This window comes from Corvus kubaryi, unplaced genomic scaffold (assembly GCF_017639235.1).
Source record: "Corvus kubaryi isolate FWS band 111438036 unplaced genomic scaffold, C.kubaryi_AGA036_p1.0 134, whole genome shotgun sequence".
In the NCBI taxonomy this organism is placed as follows: domain Eukaryota; kingdom Metazoa; phylum Chordata; class Aves; order Passeriformes; family Corvidae; genus Corvus; species Corvus kubaryi.
In genome coordinates, this window is record NW_024580668.1 from 4,773,595 (window position 1) to 4,793,745 (window position 20,151).

The following is a 20,151-nucleotide window of genomic DNA, read 5'->3' on the forward strand; positions in this document are numbered from 1 at the left end:
CCCTCGCTCGCGTTGGTCACGTGACACGGGCCCCGGGTGTTCCCCCTCCGCCCCTCCCAGTCTGACCCCGTCTCTCCCGTCTGGTCAATAGCGCGCGGCGCATGCGCGGTTATCGCATCACGCCCCCTCCGCCCCCCCCGCGGCCCGTCTCCCTCCGCCCTATATAAGGCGCGCGCGGCGGGGTCCCGGCTCCGCAGTGCGCGTGGGCGGTGCGGCGGCTCCGCGCGGCTCTGGGACGCCTCCCCCGCCTCCCGGCTCCGCCGCCGCCATGAGTTCGGGGACCCCCTACATCGGCAGCAAGATCAGCCTGATTTCCAAGGCGCAGATCCGCTATGAGGGCATTCTCTATACCATCGACACCGAGAACTCCACCGTGGCGCTGGCCAAGGGTGAGGCGGGGCCCTGTGGGGGGCGCGGGCGGGCCTAGGCCGGCGCCGGCTGAGGGGACGCGGCGGGGGCCGCCTTGCCGTGAACAATGAGCGCGCCCGGGGCCCGCCCGACCCGCGGGGCTGGAGCCCCGGGTCCCGAGCGCTGCTGCTCTCCGTGAGTCAGCATTGACAGGGGCGGGCAGGGCCCGGGATGCTGAGCAGCCCTCGGCTCTCCCGGAGAGTTCCTGGGGAGAAGTGCTGCCGGCAACGCTGGCTCCTCTTGCTATTGTCAGAAGCGGGGAGGTGACGCCTCGGCATCGCTGTGCGTGGTTCGGTTCCCTTTGCCCGGCTGTGTGTCGGCTCGAGTAGGGCCCCAGGCCGGCGCTGAGGAAAACAGTGCTGTTGCTGTGTCTTTGTTTCTTCCGTGATCGATAACTGGGCTCTCCTCAGGTGAGGAGGGTGGGAGCTGCTGCACAGAGCGCTGGTGGGGCACCTGCACGCAGGTCTGGCTCGCCGACCTTGCTGGCTCCTCAGCGAGGCTTTGCGTTTTGTTTCCTTGTGGAAATACTGATTATAATGTTTGAAACCGTGTCATTTGGGTTTAGTTGTCACCTGTGCTGGGAACTCCTGTATTTCACCTCAGTAAAACCTGTCCTGTCTCGTTTAGTCCCTCAAACATGATCTTATTTCTGTTCTGCTTTTCAAGTTCAGCTTGGCTACTTCAGCTAATACTCATCGGTGTTTTCTTTCCCTGAGTTTTGTCCTTCCTTGTTCTGGGAAGTTCACACGTTCTTCATTGCCTGCAGCCAGCTATCGGGGTTGTCCGCAAAACAAACACCTTTTGTTTTGAAAGACTGTTTGCTGGCAGGAGGCACTGACTTGCCAGATGCACAACTACCCTCAAGGCAGCTTGTGCCACGGTGTTTACCCAGTATAATGATGTTTATATGATGCTGGACATTATTTGACACATATTAGAGTGTTTTCTGAAGTTAAAAACGCGAGTTTTCTCAAATTCACTTTTTCTCTAGGAATGTAGCCGTTTATTTAAATGTACGAATGAAGCTGTTTGTGTTAGTACTTGGCTCAAAGTACTTGAGAGGTTGCTGGAAGGATGCAGTTCCTTTCCTGTAGGTGCAGGAAGGTCTTCACCTTGACCCAGCAGCAAGCAGGAAAGGTTCCTTGCATAGCTCTGCCTTACTCATAGCACTTGCCACTTCAAAGCTGAAGTGGTGTGTTTCAAAGGCACGTGTGATTGAAGTGCTTTATGATGTAAGTATATGCTCTGGATAAGATTTCTGGCAGTTCTTGTATTTGTTGGTCTCTCAGTGTTCAGTTTTGATGAACTGGAATGCCTAAGAAGTAGTTGTTACAGTAGATGGAGAATACATTTTTCCCTACCAATAGCTCCTCTATTAACTTAACAGGACAAACCCTGCTTTTCATTGTAGCTCAGAGGGGTTTTTAAATTTAGAGACTTTATAGCAAAATTAGTGTCAGAATTACAAATGTAGCAGCAATGTTGAAGTCAGTCACAGCAGTATCAACCCTGTGTGTGGTGTCAGTGGTTTGAAACACTTTATCTCTGAGGCATTTGAAGGGCAATGAATTACTGACATGCTGTTGAAGTTGTCCAGACTTCAGGTAAATTGTTGTTAAAGCCTGGATGCCACTGTTTAAACACTTCCAGGTGCAATGCAGGTGCCATTCTCTTTACTTCTATCATTCATAAAGAAAAAATTTGAGAGAGACCTCAGGAAGAAATCTGGTTCAGCCTCTCACTTGAAGCCAGGCTAACTTCAACTGATTTATATTTGTTAAACCTCAATATGTGCACAGTATCTTAAATGCTGGAGATTCCATGGGCTTAATTAATCACTAGAAGAAGGTTGTCTCTCTTGTTAGAGGCTAAACTTAAATTGCAAACAAAGGAAGTTTAAGCCCACTAGTGTCCTGTCAGCAGTGAAGGCCAGAAACTTACTCCTCTTCTGTTGAAGTCTGAAGAAATTGGAGTTTTTCAACAAGAAATATCCATGTAAGCTCTGCTTTCCAGTCACGCAGTCACTCTTGCTGTGCTTCCTGCCCATGCAGAGCTTAAGCTCAACAGCCCTACACGAGTTGGAACTGTGTTGTAAACCAGGAGCTGCAGTGGTGTGGGATTGATTTCCTGTTCATCTGTGAGCAATAGTCACTAACTCCATGGGAGTCAGCCCTTCCCACCTCCACAGGAGCTTAAAGCTGTACTTTGTGCTGTGCCAGAAACAGTTAAACACCTCAGGTGCAGGGACAGGCAAGCTCAACTCCTACAGCCCTGTTTTGTCTACACAAGGACATGCCTTTCCTGTTTTTGTTAGAAGCCTTGGGACCAGCCAACTGAGAGGCTGCCTGGGCAGCTTTGGGCTTTGCAGGTCATGTGTTTGTCCATGTGGAAGTTGATGGGCTGATTATGGTGCTTTCCAAGTTAGCTGTGGGATCCTGCAGTAGTCCCTGGATACCTTTAGTACATCTTACCGTGAGCTGTAATAATCTCATTTTGAGCAGAGAGATCAGTGGTACAGTTCATGTCCAAAAGGCCACAAGCATTGCTTTCAGTTTATAATCTGCTTCTGGTTGACTGGGTTACAGCTGTAATACGATCAAACAGCAGCTGGAGATCTAAAATAACTTGGAGAGGTTATTTACCCTAGGAACTCATGGAAGATGGCCATTGAAAGGAAGTGACTGACAGCTTGTTCTTGTACCAGTAAAGATCCCCTTCCCGTTAGGTGCAAGCTGAGGTGCTGAGCAGTGTGATAGGGACATTCTGGCATTCACCTGCTCCTTGGGAGCTCACCTGTGTATTAGCAGGGATGAAGACCATTTGCAGCACTAAGTGCTACCTGCATCCAGCTGTTCATCCTGGAACAGGACCCTTGAGTATCCCTGGCTACAACTACCAACACTCCTTGTAAGTTAGAAGCAGCATGATGTGCCAGGGATGCTCAGCACGGGGGTTCAGTGCATCCACTTTTGGTGCTCTTTTTCCTGAGAAGCTGTGGTGCCCCCTTCATCTGTGTGACAGGAAGAGTGGCATGTTCTGGTGGAGGTGTTTCAGTACTTCTACGATAGCCTGTTAGAAACAATTGAGGGAACTCCAGTACAGAATTTTTCCATTGGCAGAAAATGTGCATCAAGCCAATATATGCTGGTGCTCATCTGAACTGGGAGTGTCTCTCAAAGACAGAAAGCAGCCAGAGTAGTGAACTTGGAGCTTCTGTAACTGGTAGCTGAAATTTCAAGCTTTCACCTGTCAGTGTGTAACTGTGCTGTTTTCCTGTGCCAACAATCCAGTCTGACCTCTTCTTCCTTAATGGCTCAAATTAATTTATGCTTCTACCTGGTAGCTGCCACAGTCAGCTGAAGTCTTTTTTTGTTCCCACTCTAATGTGTTACATTGCTGGTTAGTGTCCCAGTGTCCTGGGAGCTGGCACTCAGTAAAGCCTCCTAAGCACTGAGATCTTAGATTTATCACTAATGGCTTGCTTTGTATTCACATTAATCATAAAACCAGTGACATTGGAGTAGAGAGGGAATTTTAATAGGAAGTTTTCATCATTGATAAAACTACCTCTATCTGCATAATAAACATATGAAACCAAAGGTGCAGATTTGAGCTCTAAAGCCCTCTAAGATTTCCCCCTGCTGCTTCAGGGGCCTCTCCTGTGGTCTGGTGCAGTTGTCTGGAGCTGAATGCCTGCATGGGACAGCTGCTGGGGAGGGAAGGAGAGTACAGCACTGTGGGGAAGTCCTTGGGTTTGGAGTAGGATTCTTCACTCCAGCTGGTCTATGGTCTTTACCTTCACAGCTTGATGTAAACAAAACTGTTTATACAGGCTGCTGAAAAAGTTGGCATTTGAGGGAACAGATGTGTGTGAGAAGGAGATTGAGGGTTCTGGAAGTAGCCGTTGTTGTTGTTACAAATGGCAAGTGTTGAAGGAATACTTTTTAATTGCATAAATCTGCACTTGCACGATGCTGCAATGGCAATACTGCACTAATGTCACCGTTTCCATGCTCCAGTGCGATCCTTCGGGACCGAGGACCGGCCCACAGACAGACCGGCTCCTCCCAGAGAAGAAATCTATGAGTACATTATTTTTCGAGGAAGTGACATCAAAGACATCACTGTTTGTGAACCTCCAAAAGCTCAGCATACTCTGCCACAAGATCCTGCCATTGTCCAAGTAAGTTAGCCTGAAGTGTTGATAAAAAGCTGAGATAAAACACTGGCGTTGAAGGACTGCATTTTGATAAAAAACTTGTAAAAATGAAGGCAAGTCAGTGTCTCCGGGAATCTTCAGATTATTTGAAGCATCCTGAATTTTGTTGTAATGCTTAAAGTAGCAGCAGCATTAAAGAATTCAGTCAACAAAAGCCAGAGCTAGCTGAGAATGCAGGAAACATAAAGAGGTAAACTAACCCCTCACAGAATTTACTTAAGCTTTAGTAATGCTGTACGTGAAGTAAAGAATCACTGCCAAAACAAGTTGACTTCTGGACACTGTAAATGGAAATGTACTTTGTCTTGTTACAGTCTTCACTGGGCTCTGCCTCTACATCATCCTTTCAGCCACATGTGCCTTACAGCCCATTTAGAGGTATGCCACCTTACAGCCAGCTTGCTGCCAGCTCTTTGCTTAGCCAGCAGTATGCAGCTTCCTTAGGTTTAGGTAAGTATGAACTTTACTTGCTAGAATAAAGGTATGGTCTTGTATGCAGCTGCTGTGAAACCAAATAACAGTAACTAATACCAAACTCCTTGCCAAGTGTGAGGCTGCAAGGAGCAGTGAATAAGTAGCTAACAACTCTGTGCAATGATTTTACTACAAGGAGGCCTGTGTTTCGTTTGCACGTGCACACACGCACATGAAAGAAACAAACTAAATAGCTGAAGTTTCTTTCTGAAATTAATGGGAATACCTGACAGTTGAGGCCAGTTCATTTTTAACCTAGCACACCTTACATCACATGTAAAAAAACTTGTATTCCCAGAGAGGAGTATAAATAAACTGCTCTAATGCTTTTCTAGAGAATCTTGTACCTCTTTCCAAGTCCTTCAGATGTTTCACTACCTTGTATCTTATCCATGTATCTCTGCTCTCTCTTCTTCCCTCTATCTCTTTAGAGAAATTGGTAAGCCCTCCAGCATCAGCAGCTGCTTCCAGCCCTAGTTCTTCTCCGTCTCCACAACCTGTTTCAGAGCCTGACATGTCTTCAGAGCCCCATCAGCTCTCTTCCAAGGGTAACAGCAGTTTGAGGACTCCAAATATTTGGAAGAACTGCATGGCACTTGCAAACACTCTGTTCTTGTTAATCCCTCCTAGAATGATAGTGTTCATATGGGTAATGCCAGTAGAACTAGGTTGTTCTCAGCTGGTTTTTTGCCTTTCATTACATGAAGTACGATTCCTCCTGTCCTAGAAGTATCAATTAGAGAGACAGGAGAAAAGTCCAGAACAGTGGATCCTCTGGTGTAAGTATCAGGAGAAGGATAAAGTTTAGAGATGCTAATGTGCTGCATCGTGTCCAGGAACATGTGTCACCATAGGGTATGGGTGAGGAATTAGTCAGCCTTTCTTGGAAAGAAAAACACACTGCTTAAATTGTGGGTGGCCTTGTAGGCTGATCAAAAATTTGGGAGTAATTTCTGTAATCAAGGAAACATCAGGGTAGATTTCTTCATGCATGATGGTGCATTGTACCTTGTCCAGACTCCCAGTTAGTAAAGCATGACTAACAGTAAGCAATTCCTGAGTCCTGGGTAGCAGAAATAACACAGTTCTGGGTGCTTGCTTCTATGTGTAAAACCTTTAAAGGAGGTTGAGATACCAGGCTGACCATCCTCAGATCAGGGAGACCGGTTGCAGCCTGCATTTAAACATGATAATTAGTTTCATCTGGTTTTAGCTTAAGCATGTATGCTTGTGTTGGCATGAAGCTTTTTACTTACTTTCTGCTTTTGGCCATCTATCTGTACATAGTTTCTCCATATTCTGGCTAAACTTTGAAACTTTCTCATGTTAAACTTGCACATCAGCTTTGTCCTACTCAATAATCCTTAGGATATGTCTGTCTTCCTTGCAAGTTTTCCAGGTGTACATTAACTGGGAACCTGCATGATGTAACCTACTGGGTATATCTCATGTGGACTTGGGTGACCCAGAAGTGTCAGTGGCTTGGTTTGTGTGAACTCTTCAGCTTTTCACTTTTCTTGCTCTTTTAATATATTCGGTTAAAGTTCGCTTCCAAGCAGTTCTTATGCATAACTACATAAACCTGTAGTACTCCAAACCTTCTAATTAAATCTAGAATGCAGTGTTTCTTCTGAGTACTGAAGACTGTCACTTTTTAATATAATTGGTGTAAGGTATACCAAACCATGAAAAGTATTTACATGTTTTGTAGTGTGAATAAATAAGCCTGGATGGAAGAGCAACAGAAGTCTTGGTAACACTTTGGCCTTGACCAAGAAGGAATTTAAAAGGGTAACTTTGAGATCCTGGTCTGGTTTCAGGTTTTCTTTGTCTGAAAGCTCTAACAATAAGCAATGAAGTTGAAGGACTTCTAAAAGCAGCTTACAAAAGGGGATATAGCTGAGGTGCTTAAGCTTTTACTGCAAAACCTTTTTGACAAAGTGGGGAAACTTTCTTGAACAGTTTCAAAATGGTGAATTTTTGTTTCAGATTTAAAGTTATTGTGTAAAGTAAAATACTGCATAACATAGAAATTAGATTTTGGTATAAACTGTCTGAGAGACTGACCTGGATTGGTTGTTTAATGTTTGTCTAACTTGATTTAAGAAACAAATGGGTATATTTGCTGATACTGAGGCTCTGGATGTGAGAGCCGTGACTTGTATGGCAGTGGTGCCTTACCTGGTGCCACTTAAACTTAGCCTGTAATGATGCACACTCAAGGATTTGAATCATTCTTGACCAAATGGTTTCTCCCTAGAAGTGGGCAGGGTTTGAATGGCATTGGGTCATTTTCCAAGAGGTACTTAGTCATTGGGATTTTTTCCAGGTGCTGGCTTTCCTTCTGTTCACCCAGTCCGCAAAAGCCCCATGGTAGAGCAGGCTGTTCAGACTGGCCCAGTTGACAGCATGAATTCCCAAAAGCTGCCCCCAGTGAAGGTGACACCGGGGATTCCACGCAGTGCCCGGCAGGTCCCGCAGGCCAACAGCAAGGCGAGCGGTACGTACACGCCACTTCAGCCCTAGTGCTGGCCTGAGCATCCTTCCAGCAAGACAGCTGGCTGGGGGTTGTTCTTGTGCTCCTTAAAAGTTTATCCTTCTTGTTCAGTAGATACAGTTCAGGCAGCACCTGTGCAAACCCAAGGACAGGTGAATGATGAAAACAGAAGACCTCAAAGGAGAAGATCGGGTAGGTTAAGCTGACGCTAAACAGTCGCATCAGCCTGTGAAGGCAAGTGGTGTTAACTTCAGTGAAGGATTATCTGACAGAAGATTGAGAGAAAGCTTTGGGCATCCAGAGATGCTTCCCAAACAAAACAGCTTCTGGAGTCGCAGAAGTTCAGAACATTCCAGGGACAGAGTTCTAGCGCCTTTTCTAGAAACTTGAAGGTATGTCATAAAAATCAATGCTGTGACTTGGCAGCAGCAACTGGATTTCTCTGAAACCTCAAGTATTTTTACTGGGAGAGGCAGCCTGTTTAAGACTTTCCAGGGATTTTATAATAGGGGAACTATGGAACACTCATCTCCATAGAGCAGAATTCTTATTTTAAAGTGGCAGTATAAGCATGGGTCAGAAGAAAGTGAAATTCAAAGAGGTTTCTGCACAAGTAAAATGAGAAAAGACCAAAAACAACACTTCAGACTCTCAGGTCTTAAAATTAATTAGTGTGTAGCAAGGGGTTATAGCTTTTCCAAAAAGGAGTGGATAGCATCTCAGTTGGAAACCAGAAACTAGACAAAGTAGTCTAGTTTCAAAAGTCTCCCTTTGTGGGTAGATGAGTCTTTTGCTGGATTTTCTGAGACTCCTCTTTGCCATCATGACAGGTTTTAGGCTAATTACAGTGCTGTGTTTGCAGGTGAAGAGCAGACAGGAAAGATAATATTCCCCACCTCCCTCAGCTTTTCTTGCTGTAGTGCTTGTTCTGACTTCCCCTCTGCACACTGGAAGGAAAGTTGGGTGCCCTCTGTCTTAGTGGTAAGACTGACATCCAGGAATGCTGCTCAGAAAGTTAAAGTGTTGCTGTAATGTGTCTTCTACAGCCAAAATCAGAAGTTGCTTTCAAAGAGGTGTGGCCTAACCACAGGACTGGAAGCCAGAAACTCCTGAGTTCTATCCCTGGTTTCCTCTGGTCTTGAGCAAGTCATGTAACCTCCCTGTGCGTTACCAAGTGTTTAAACTCTCCTGCTTTCAGGAAACAGGAGAACCAGAAACCGTTCTAGAGGACAAAACAGACCAACTACTGTGAAGGAAAATACAATAAAGTTTGAAGGTGACTTTGACTTTGAAAGTGCAAATGCACAATTCAACAGAGAGGAACTTGATAAAGAATTCAAGAAGAAACTAAACTTTAAAGGTTTGTGCCTTCATTAAATATGAATTGCTGAGCTAGTAGTAAACACTGCATAGACAAACTTGTTCTGAGAAACTGCATGATTTCATCTCAAATCTTGTTTGAGGAAGCAAGAAAACAGATGGCTCTGCAGTGTGTGCCTCAAGGAGGTGTAATACATTTCATTATCTTCAGATGACAAAGCAGAGACGGGGGAAGAAAAAGGGGACCCTGGAGTGGCAACCCAAAACAATGATGGTAATGCAGAGGAGGACCTGCTGGGGCCCAACTGCTATTATGATAAATCCAAGTCTTTCTTTGACAACATTTCTTCAGAACTGAAATCTAGGTAAGTGTTTTCTAAAAGCTTGGTTTTAAAATGGAGTTTTAGGCATAAAATTTCAGACATAATGTTACATGGTTTAATTATTTAAAAATTTTAGAATAGACTTCAGATAGGGACTATTGCCATGCATTTGATGGCTCACAAGTGATGTGAACCAAGCTTCATGCAGTGGGATCAAACAAAAAGCATTTCAGCTGATATGATACACTTGCCTAAACTATGATAGAGGAGTTTCCATTTCTGTTTCCCAGTACTGACTTTGAACCCATTGATTTTAAACAAATTCCTTATCTGCTTGTGGGAGAGGAGGCATCAGGGTCATGCTGTGCTGAAGGTGCAGCTGGCAGACAGGAGTGAGCTAAGCCTGGAGTTGGGGCAGAGAGGTCAGCTCTGGCTGTGGAAATGCATTAGGTTAAATGTTGGGAATATGAAGGGAAAGCTTCATCTTTCACTGCCAGCACTGATGTTATCAAGTGCCTGGAGAAATGAGACATCCCTTTAGTGTCAGCATGGGGATTCCCTTGGCTCTGGCTGCAGAGGGGTTGGGTTAGAGCACATAACACTGCAGCTGGTTCTTGTTGCAGTGCAGCACAACAAAATCAGGGGGTTGAGGATTTCTGTCTAAGTGAGCTAGTGGCTCTTTAGTGTTTGTGTTCCACCTGACCTCAGCCTTGTTCAGTTCCAGGCGCACCACGTGGGCTGAGGAAAGGAAGCTCAATACAGAGACATTTGGAGTGTCTGGACGGTTCCTTCGTGGCCGCAGCTTTCGAGGTGGATTTCGAGGTGGAAGGGGGAGTGGAGCAGCGAGGAGAAACCAAACCACTCACAGAGCTGGTACTGGCAGAGTGTAACTTCAGAGGCAAGTGCTCTAGCAAGAGTAATACTCCCTCCGAGCCAGGCTTGTCTCTTACTCCTTGTCTGAACTGTCTGTGCAGCCTGTTTTGCTCTCCAGTCTCATGGATTATCAAGAATTGTTCCTTATTGGATCTGATACTTCTAAGGTAGAAGGAGATAGGAGTGGTTTAACATGGTGTTTAACATGCTGATTGTTCTGTTGATTTCTTGGGCTCACCTGTCTGAGAAAAGGCTTAGCTCAAGCAAACAGCTCTTGGTTTCTAGCTAAGTATTTTAGCTGATACAGAGGTGTGAGCTTTGCTATTTTTCTTCTTCTTGGGAGAGGAACCCCATAATATCAAATCTAATTCTACCTTTTTTCTGCATAGGTTCAAACATCTCTCCTGAGAGGATGAAACTGTATATAGAAAGAAAACAACCAACTGCTGCACTAATGTGGGAAAATGGTTCATATTGTTTACTGTCTCAGCTCAAGTGACAGAATTTCATGTACTACTGCTTATATTTTGGACTTACTTTGGACCAGCCACTGTCCGCTGGAATATTTTTTGGAAGAGGGAATGTGTTCAGGGGTACCTTCTTCAGGGTGTCTTTTCTTTTTTGTTTGTGTTTTTCAAGTGCAGACTAACTTACATGGTTCTTCTTTCTGGGTCTCTCAAGGCTGCTATAGTCTAAGCTCAAAGTCAGACTCCTTTTCTGAACCCTGGAGAAGAGAAATCATGCTGTTTTAACATGGAACCAAAGCTCACTTGAAATAAACCAGCTATAATTTGTTTGTTCTGAGTAACCAAATGGATCCTTTGGTGCTGCTGGTCTCACGGATCTTGGCAGCAGGTGTGAAGTAGCACTTGGTATCTGGAGAAATGGATTCCTGGTGCTGAGGAGTTGTGTATATTGTCACTTGGGAATACTGGAGTGTTGATCATGTAGTAGTGTTTCTGACTGTACAGCTGTTTGTGGGCTGGTGCTGGGCTGGAGGTACCACAGGATCGTGGCTCTGCCTCGAGCTGCAGGGTGCTGGGAGTGCCTCAGGCTTGGGGCTCCTGGCTGGAGTGTGGGGACACCGTGTGGGGTGGAAGCAGTGAATGTCCCCACTCAGGTGCAGAGTTTTGGGCAGTAGTGACTGTCTGGGAAGGAGACCTGAAGCTCTGACTTGTTTGTCCTCGGTTTGTACCTCGCCAGAGGCGGCACCAAATGCAAACAGTTCTCTGTACTCTAGTAGACTGTGGTGGAACTTTGGAATGTTTTCATTCAACTAGGGATGGGAGACCATATAATGAAGCTTAACAGCTGGGCATGTTTAATTTCTTTCCTCTATACCCCCATACTGTAAATAGTTTAGTTGTTTTTCTTTTGTTTTTAAAAATCTGTATGTGGGGAGAGGGCTGGGAGGGAGGGGTTACCTTTGTTTGCATGAAATAAGTGGGTTAAATTGCTATAGGCATGTGTCCTGTTTTTGGTTGGTAGGGAATTTTGTTGAAAAAGCACCTTGATGACTGAACCCCTTACATAGCTCAAGTTTTTTTTAGTTATGCATTGACCTAGGTTACTGTAAAAGCTTGGATTTATTTTTGTAGGACTTTATTGCTGAGAATTAGAACATAGCAGTGGGGCTGCTCTTTGGAGTAATGTAAATTGTAATTATAATAAACATGTAAATGTTTAGTGTTTCCCTCCACCTCTGTTCTGTACACAGCTCCACAACATCACTCCCTACAACTCCTCCGGCACCTGTCCTTGCAGGGCTCCCATCCAAGCCAGAGAAAACCTGGCTGCAGAGCTCTGGCAAACCTGGAAGTGTTACACACAGTATTGGAAAATGGCTGAAACACCCAAATCCATTGTTGCCCTGGTTCCTGTGCTGGGACTCAGCCTAATGAGGGTTATGTACCCCAGCCTCGCAGAGGGACGCCCTGGGCTGGTGGGGCTCCCCAGGAGCCTGTCAGGGGCCAGTGCTGCTGCTGCAGGACCTGGCTCACACCTGTGAGCTGGGGTGTGCTGAAAGGGCTCACTCAGAGCTGCTCTGCCTCTACTTTCCCTCCTGGTGCTGTGGCTCTAAGTGTGGAGATGGAATTGAACTGCCCTGGCAGAGCATGGGTAAGAAATCCTCACTGCTCCTGTGTAATCACCATTACTCAGGTGTAACTGTGCTTTTCTAGTTGAGTGGGAGCAATGCCCTTGTTTCCACAGTAAAGCTTCAGATCCCAGGTAAATAAGAACACCCCTGTTCCTTAATACTGCTGACGTTTGTGTCCCAGGGCTGTGTCCCATGTGCTGAGCTGAGTGCTGAGCCTGGCTCCTGCTGTCTGGGAGCAGAGGAGGGGGGGACTGGTGGCTGTGGCTCAGCCCTAGGGCTTGTTACCTATGAGCTCTTCTTCCCCAGGAGCACTGGGGGGCTCTCAGGTGCAGCTGTGTCAGCTTCCCTATGGAAAATTCCCAGTGTGTGGGAACAGTTGTAGTGACTTGAGCAGGGAACCAAGTGCAACTTTTTTGCTTTCAACATTCCAGTCCAAGGGCTCATAAATTAAACAAGCCAGTATTCCAGGATCATGCTTCCTCTGACTCATGTGCTGCTGCTTCCCTGTCCTTGACACCCATGGGATCCTCTGCCCACACCTTGCTGGGCACCATTTCCATGTAAACAGCTCTGGGCTGTGTGAAAGCCCGGACTGTGTGAGCTCTGCTGCAACTTTGCCTCTGCTGCATGCCTGGAGCATCCTCACCCTGGGGCCCTCGGGGCTGAGGTGTCCTGGGCAGGGGCTCCTGGGCCACATTCAGTCCTTGCTGTGCCTGCTGCCACCCTGGTCCTGCTCTGACCCTGTCACGCCCTCTCTGACTGTGCAAGAGCAGACTGAAGAGCTGCTTGCAAGGGCAGATTTCATTCCGCCCACTTGGTGGATACAAATGGGGAAACTTTTACAATAAAGGGGCACCTGTTCCTACTGCTCCAACTACTGGGAATTGGGAATATGAGAGAGCCCTGAGGCTACTCTGAAATGAGGAAACAGCTAAAAACAACTCCTGGGGTAAGGGGTAGAAAGGAAGTGTGCGAGGCCAAATACAAAAGGAGAAACTGGGTAAGAGCTTCAACTCTTGTATGTAACACGTGCTATAGTTACTGTTTAGCTCCTGGTGTATAAATAACTCCCCCCTGCACACTCACAACAGCGCCACCTTACTCTGAACCAAACTTAGAAGCACCAGGCCATGCACCCCTGCTCTGAGCCATGTGCCTGTGGCAGCAAGTTCACATGCTGCCCCCCAAAACCCAACCCTCATCTCTGTCCTGTCCTTCAGCAGTAAAACACACACCTGCTGTCACAGGCTGCTGCAAGGCCTGCGGTGAGACCCAGCCCTTTCACCTTGAAAGATGCCTGTTAGGGAATAAAAACTCCCACCTCCATACTAGTTATCTTGAGGCCGTAACACAACCCTCAAGCCAGCTGCTTAAGGTTAAAAAAAAGGGATATGCTGAGAACTCAGACAGCACACAAAAGAACTATTAAACAAAGTGAAGTGTCCAGGGGAAAAAAAGCAAGCAAGGTCTCTGTCCTTTAATGGGTCACTGCTGCTGTTCTGTAGCCAACCAGATCATCCTGGGTAATTAAAATCCAAGGAGCAGACAGGTTTTTTTTTTAAATAACAGCTTTAAAAAAAAATCAGTAGGTTTATTGTAGGTCTCAAGAGAGCACAGTATGAGTAACTGGAATGCCTACATCTATACAGACTAACCCATCACTCGAATTAAAAAGAAGCAGCTAAGCAGGTACATTTCATTCATCATGATGTTTTCTTCTGTTTTTTCTTTTCATTTTCTTCCTTTTCCTTTTCAATTTCAGCCACATACTTCTCAATTTCTTCAGGGTTTAGGATCTGAAACAGAAACATGGGTGACCCTCAGGATACCAATGAACTTAAGAGACATTTATGGAAGTGATTCTAGTTCTGCCACGGGAAAAACGTTAACTGCTCTTTATCTGGAAGCAGGTACCTGCTGCAGACACAACAACATTCCTTGGCCATTAAGAATACACTGAAGTATTTGTCAGTACAAAATGTGAGATTAAGGGCTGGAAGTTAAGGCAGATCAACAAGGACAGTATCAGAGATGGGCTCAAGGGGAGAGAAGCAAACAACAGCCTCACCTTCAGCGGCTGCTCCCGTCTCATGACTGCCAGCTCGATGTTTTTCCCACCGGACTGCACCACCTGGGTGAGGCAGAGGGAAGCATTATGAGCCTGGCCAGGAATTCATTTCAACAAATCCCTCTCAGGTCTCCTTAGAAGGAGAAGAGATGTGGATGGGGAGTATTTCACTCCTTAGCTCTAAGCTCTCAATACCAGCAGCACTAACTCTCAAAAAGGTCTTCACACTGGTGCCAGTGCCCTGAGCAGATGCAGAACACCTCAGCCCCACCATCTGACTGGTGGTATTTTCTGTATCTCAAACTTCAATTAAAAAATACAATATTCAGCATGTGCTTTAGCACATCTTTGGTGCACTGTGTTAACACCCAGAACTGAAGTCTGTTTTGCTCCCCAGAGCTGCTGGTAAGTTCTGTGTAAACTATGGAAATTGATGCCCCAAATATTCTGAACCTTGAATTTAATCCAATACCCACAGTCTATGGTAAACAGCTCTCACAGATCCTTTGCAGTACTTCCTTGGGACATCCATGAAGATTTTCCCATATTCACATCCAAGAAGTGAATCTGGACACATTGAAAAGCCACAGAAGAGATGTCAAACAGCCTCACCTCGAGAAGAGCCTTGATGACAAGTTTAATAGTCAGATCATCCGTTTCAATGGCCTCATCAGTGTAGTTTTTCTCCAGGAACTCACGCACAGACTTGGCTCCTCTGCCAATGGCATTAGCCTGGAAACATTGAGGGGAAACGGAAAATGAATGGGAGTTTAGAAAAGATTTCATTTGCAGAATAAGAAAGAAATACAAGTTGTACAGTTGCATAATCTGTCACACACAAAGACAGTTGTCTGGCACAGGTGGGTTGGTTTTGGGCTTTTTTCTGAAAGCAGGACAAGATTTCCCAAGGAAAGCTGAACTGCAGACAGCCACTCTCAGTACATTTGATCATTAAGGATTTTTGCAGCTATGAGCTAGCACCATCTGGCCAGCGAGATCTCCTCTACCCCAATCCCACTTCAAAGGAGACATTAACTTACAAATATTGCATCTCCACCAGAGACTGAATGCACTCACCTTCCAAGCATGGTACGTGCCCGAGGGGTCGGTCTGGTACAGCCGCGGGGTCCCATCGAAGTCAAAGCCCACAATGAGGGCGGAGATCCCAAAGGGTCTGCGGCCATTGCTCTGCGTGTACCTCTGAGCACAAAGGACACACACACCCAGATGCAGCTCTGAAAACATTTCTAGGGTGCAAAGCAGACTCTGGAGAAGTTACAACCAGAAGAGCCACCAGAAATGCTTTTAGCTGGCTCTCTCTGTGTTAGCCAGGACTCCACATTTCACAGAGCCCCTAAGGCAGGCAAGTGAGAGGTGGTTCCTGTCCAACCCCTGTTCCTACATCTGGTTACAGCTTCCAGAAGCACCTCCCTGGCTGCTGGGTAGTGCTGAGGCAGTGAGAGCCACGTCTGCAAGCCCCAGTGTGGCACAAATGTGCCAAAAAATACCATGAGGACACCTGAACGCAGTTTTCACCAATGATTTCCACAGGAAATCATGGCAGCTCTGTGGCTGTAAGCGGGTTACACTGGAGCCGTCACAGCACTCCTGGGACACTGTTAGCGAAGTCACTGCCATGTCACACACCAGGAGCAGGAGGGCTGACACCGCAGCACCACAGCAGCAGGAACTGAGCCAGGTGTGTTTGCAACAGTTTGAGAGAAATGCTGAGTGTCCCAGAAAGACAGACACAAATGTGAGATTAGGATAAAGGAAAACAGTGAAACTTTGGGAAGTGGTGCCTTGCTCTGACAGACTGGTGATTATTACAAGAATCACATTGTTACCATCACCACTGTTCCAACACATCTGTGCATAAGTAAATTCGATCTTTTCTAATTCCCACTAGTGGCCGAAAATCAGTTTAATACACTGGCAAATGAGTAATTTTCTCACAGAACGCAGCTGGGCGTATTTTGATGTTGCAATTCATTCTAAATTTATGAATATCAAACATAAAATATATTAACTACTGCACCAATTTGCTCCCCTCTTACCCATCCCTGCAATGGCTTTGCAGGAGGAAAAACTACCAGGAGCCATGAAGAGGTTTGACAGTAACCCAGGCCCACTGTTCTGGCAGTGAGGTGAGCAAAGTGTTCTTGATGACATAACACACAGAGCTGTGCAGTCCTTACAAGCTCTAATTATCTTGGGGAAAAAAAAAAAACCAAACCAAACACTCTTCTTTTCAATTGCCACATCCCCATTCCTAATGAACACCCACAATGTGTTTTTTACCAGGTAAGCAGAGTGAGGCCAGAGCACAGACATTTACACAGTTTGAAGAAGTGTCAGATATTACACACGTGTTTAATGCTACATGTGTGACACTCCAGTCACACATGGTACACACGTGTCACACACGTGTTCCACCTGCGTTACACACCCAAAGCATACATTACGTGTAACATACACTAACATAACAGCACATGTAACATCTGTAGCGGGTCAGGACACATTTTCAGCAGCTCTGTGCAACCCCAAGTACCTGTTTCAGGCTGGCAATGTAGCGTGTGATGTACTCCACAGTGACAGGATCCTCCACGGTGAGCCTGTGGCTCTGACACTCCACCCGAGCTCTGTTTATAACTATCCTGGCATCAGCTGTCAGCCCTGAAATGACAGAGTGGCCTCAGAGCCATGAAACAACCTCACAACACCAATCTGGCCCTAAAAAGCCCACGGGGTCAGTGTCAACAGCAACGAAAAAGCAAAGCAGAGCTCAAACTCTCAGGTTTGCTGAGCAAGAGCATTTGTAAGGTAGCAGAAAGTGGCTAATGCACCAAAATAACTAAAAGATTTAGTTTATAGCTTCCATCTTTGTGAGTTGGATGACACACTTAATTCTGAAGCAGGTAATGGGAATATTACTGACAGCATTCCATATTCCAGCAAATTAGCAATGCTTATTCTCACACACATTATTCCTCATGCAGTCCAGTTTCATTTGCCCAGCAAGTCTCATCTAGTTAATGAGGCTACAGCAGCATGATGTTAGCTGAGAAAAATAATTGTCACCCTTTATAAAAAAAGATTTTAAAGAAATTTAGTTCTTACTTTACTTTTCAGCTAATGCTGACATTTTTCATTTACAGCCTTTTTATTAGAGAATTTTTCCTCAAGTTTGTGAACACCCCTGCACATATCCCAGACCATGGCTAAGAGAGCAAGGCAGGGGAAGGAGCTGAGCCCCTCATTCCTGCACACTGAACCTAAACCCTGTTGTTTTAGTCAGTTAAATCAGATCTCCCCTTAAAAATATTATTGACACTGACACACTATTTCCCCATATTTAAAAAAAACCAATAAGCTACTGTGGAAATACCCTGCTTCCCACAGTTCTCAGCCAGTTACACCCTGTATTTTGTATTCTCTGAATCCACAAACATGCCCAAAGGTGCCCCAGTAACTGCCAATACCCCTGAAGGGACCATGTACCTGCAAAAGCCATGCAGACATTGTCATCCAGAGCGCAGATCTTCCGGACGGTTCTCTCATCCTGGAGTTTTGCCACTGACTTCTTCTCCACACCAAGGACAACAATATCCTTCCCTCTTACTCCAACCTTCCATGCATGAAAAGAAGAAATAAAAAAAGTTAACCTAGGTCCAAAAATCCTTTAGTTGCAGACTTTAGTCAAATGAGCAGTAACAAACCAAGCACAAACCCCCACACTGTAACCACTACCTCAGCTTGAAGTCAGGATTTTATTTCCCACTCAACCCGGAGGCAGGACTGATGTAACAAAAACTGCACTGCATTTCAGGGTGCAGTTTCATCATCAGTTCATACCAACCTAAATCCCTGTGGCTCCCAGGAGACATATTCCAGCTCCTCTTACAAACTGTCTTTTTTCCAACAGCACCATCAGTGTTTCCACAGCCACAGAATCAGGATGAATAAGGAAAATCCCACTAGTCCAGTGGTACTGCTCAACTCAAGAGCCCAAAGCATTGAAGATCAGGCCAAGTAACACCTACAGCTGCCAAAATGTTCTGTCAGTAGCTGCCTTAATATCCTAACTCCTACCTTAAATACCCCTTTTCACACGTCATAGAGGGAAAAGCCCTTGACCCTTCCCCTTCATTCCCACTGTTTCTCATAGGGGGATGGGAATACTTTTTTCTAATGGGGTGGCCCTGCTGTCAGCATATTCCAAATGTTTCCAAAAACATTAAACTCAACAAGAGACAAGACAGGGGTGGTTGTATTGGATGCTGTCTCCACTTTTACAGTATTTTTAATTTCTGAAAAAAAAGAACCTATTTGGCACTAAATCTTGTTAACATTCATTCCCATCCCAGAGGTGATATGTTTTCTTTCTGCTATTAGTAATTAAAACTTACTGCAACTATTAACACAATTATGACTTATTACAATTACAACTTCTTATTATTACTATAACTTATTACAATCACTGATACAATGTTATTTGGAAATTAATAGTTTTTTTCTCCTCCCCTAAATGAAATAAAACTTTAATTGAGCAAAACCTTGGGACAACTGGAAGCTGGGAGCCAGCAATGTACTTTTACCGACGTGTTTCCCAATCCACTGGGAAACTGCCTCGTGCACAAACATAAAATATCACCATCTGCAGCACGTACAGACCGAGGGAGGAGAGGATCCCTCCAGGCCTAACACAACGCCTGAGCCCCACAGGAAGCGATGGGCTTTGGGCAGCTCCACCGGCGGTAGACGGACCCCAAGGAACGTCCCTGGGAGTGGATCCCGCTGCTCCCGCGGCCTCCCGGGCCCGCCAGGCCGGGCGCGCAGCGCGGCGCAGGCCCCACCGCGGGCCCCCCTCGGCCGCCGCCCCGCGAACGCCGCGGCCGCTGACTCACCGCGGTGGAGCCCTTCTTCACCGCCTCCTGCGCGTACTCCACCTGGAAGAGGTGCCCGTCCGGGGAGAAGACGGTGATGGCGCGGTCGTAGCTCATGGCTCCGGCAGAACCCGCACCGTCATCCGGGCGGGCCGGGGGCGGGGCCGCTGCGCTCCTGCGCTGCGCACTTGGCGTACGCACTCGGCGCACCTTGCGCAGCGCTCCCGCCGTGCGCACTCAGCGCAGGCGGCCGGCACGGCCCCGGCCCCGCTGGCGCAGGGAGTCCTGAAGGGTTTGGGGTGCAAGGGACCTCGAAAATCATCCCGTGCCATGGGCAGGGACACCTTCCACTGGCCCAGGCTGCTCCCAGCCCCGTTCAACCCGGCCTTGGACACTGTCAGGGATGGGGGAGCCACAGCTTCTCTGGGCACCCTGTGCCAGGGCCTCGCCACCCTCACAGGGAAGATTTTCTTAATACCTAACCTAAACCTACTCTTTTTCAATTTAAATTCCTCCTTGTCCTCTCCCTCCACTCTCTTGTAGATAGCCCTGCCCCGTCCTTGCTGTGAGTCCCCTTGAGGTACTGCAAAGCCACAACTAGGTCACCCCGATGCCAGGTTGAACAACCCCGATTCTCTCAGCCTTTCCTCCTCGCAGCAGAGGCGCTCCCTCCCTGTGGCCATCCCGGAGGGCTCCCCTAGCCTCTCTCCAGCAGCCGTGGAGCGTCCCCTGGCCCCGCGGTGCCGCTGTCCCCTCACCGTTCGCGGCCCCGCGGGCGGCTCCCACCCGCGACGGGCAGCCCCGCGCGCGCTCCGCGCGCTACGCACTTGGCGTAGGCGGCCCCGCGCCGCTCCCCGCGCTGGCGCACTTGGCGTACGCAGCTGGCGTACGCAGTTGGCGCAGCGGGCGGCGCGGCCGAGGCCGCGGGAGCCCGGCGGCCGGGACCGCACCATGTGCGGGCGGCGGGGAGGCGGCGGCGGGGCCG

The 20,151-nt window shown here is 47.0% G+C and overlaps 2 protein-coding genes across 5 annotated transcripts; one reads left to right on the forward strand and one right to left on the reverse strand.

The window, feature by feature from the left end:
- Positions 1–155: 155 nt before the first annotated feature.
- On the forward strand, positions 156–11,800 carry LSM14B (LSM family member 14B). 4 transcript variants are annotated; one of them, XM_042046101.1, is made up of 10 exons: positions 157–389; positions 4,428–4,591; positions 4,942–5,077; positions 5,533–5,649; positions 7,431–7,601; positions 7,713–7,790; positions 8,797–8,958; positions 9,130–9,283; positions 9,960–10,139; positions 10,504–11,800. In XM_042046101.1, the coding sequence occupies exons 1-9, from the start codon at positions 269–271 to the stop codon at positions 10,129–10,131; spliced, it is 1,275 nt and encodes a 424-aa protein (XP_041902035.1). In that variant the 5' UTR covers positions 157–268; the 3' UTR covers positions 10,132–10,139; positions 10,504–11,800. The 4 variants fall into 4 exon arrangements, with proteins under 4 accessions (XP_041902049.1, XP_041902035.1, XP_041902043.1 ...); XM_042046093.1 differs by having other exon boundaries at positions 158–389; positions 7,710–7,790; XM_042046115.1 differs by lacking the exon at positions 5,533–5,649 and having other exon boundaries at positions 156–389.
- Positions 11,801–13,782: 1,982 nt separating this feature from the next.
- On the reverse strand, positions 13,783–19,335 carry PSMA7 (proteasome 20S subunit alpha 7). Its single transcript, XM_042046128.1, has 7 exons — positions 19,188–19,335; positions 17,782–17,908; positions 16,832–16,956; positions 15,358–15,480; positions 14,893–15,012; positions 14,281–14,343; positions 13,783–14,008 (listed from the first exon to the last, which is right to left on the reverse strand). Exons 1-7 carry the CDS (start codon positions 19,281–19,283, stop codon positions 13,916–13,918), a joined length of 747 nt encoding a protein of 248 aa, XP_041902062.1. The 5' UTR covers positions 19,284–19,335; the 3' UTR covers positions 13,783–13,915.
- Between the last annotated feature and the right edge of the window lie 816 nt (positions 19,336–20,151).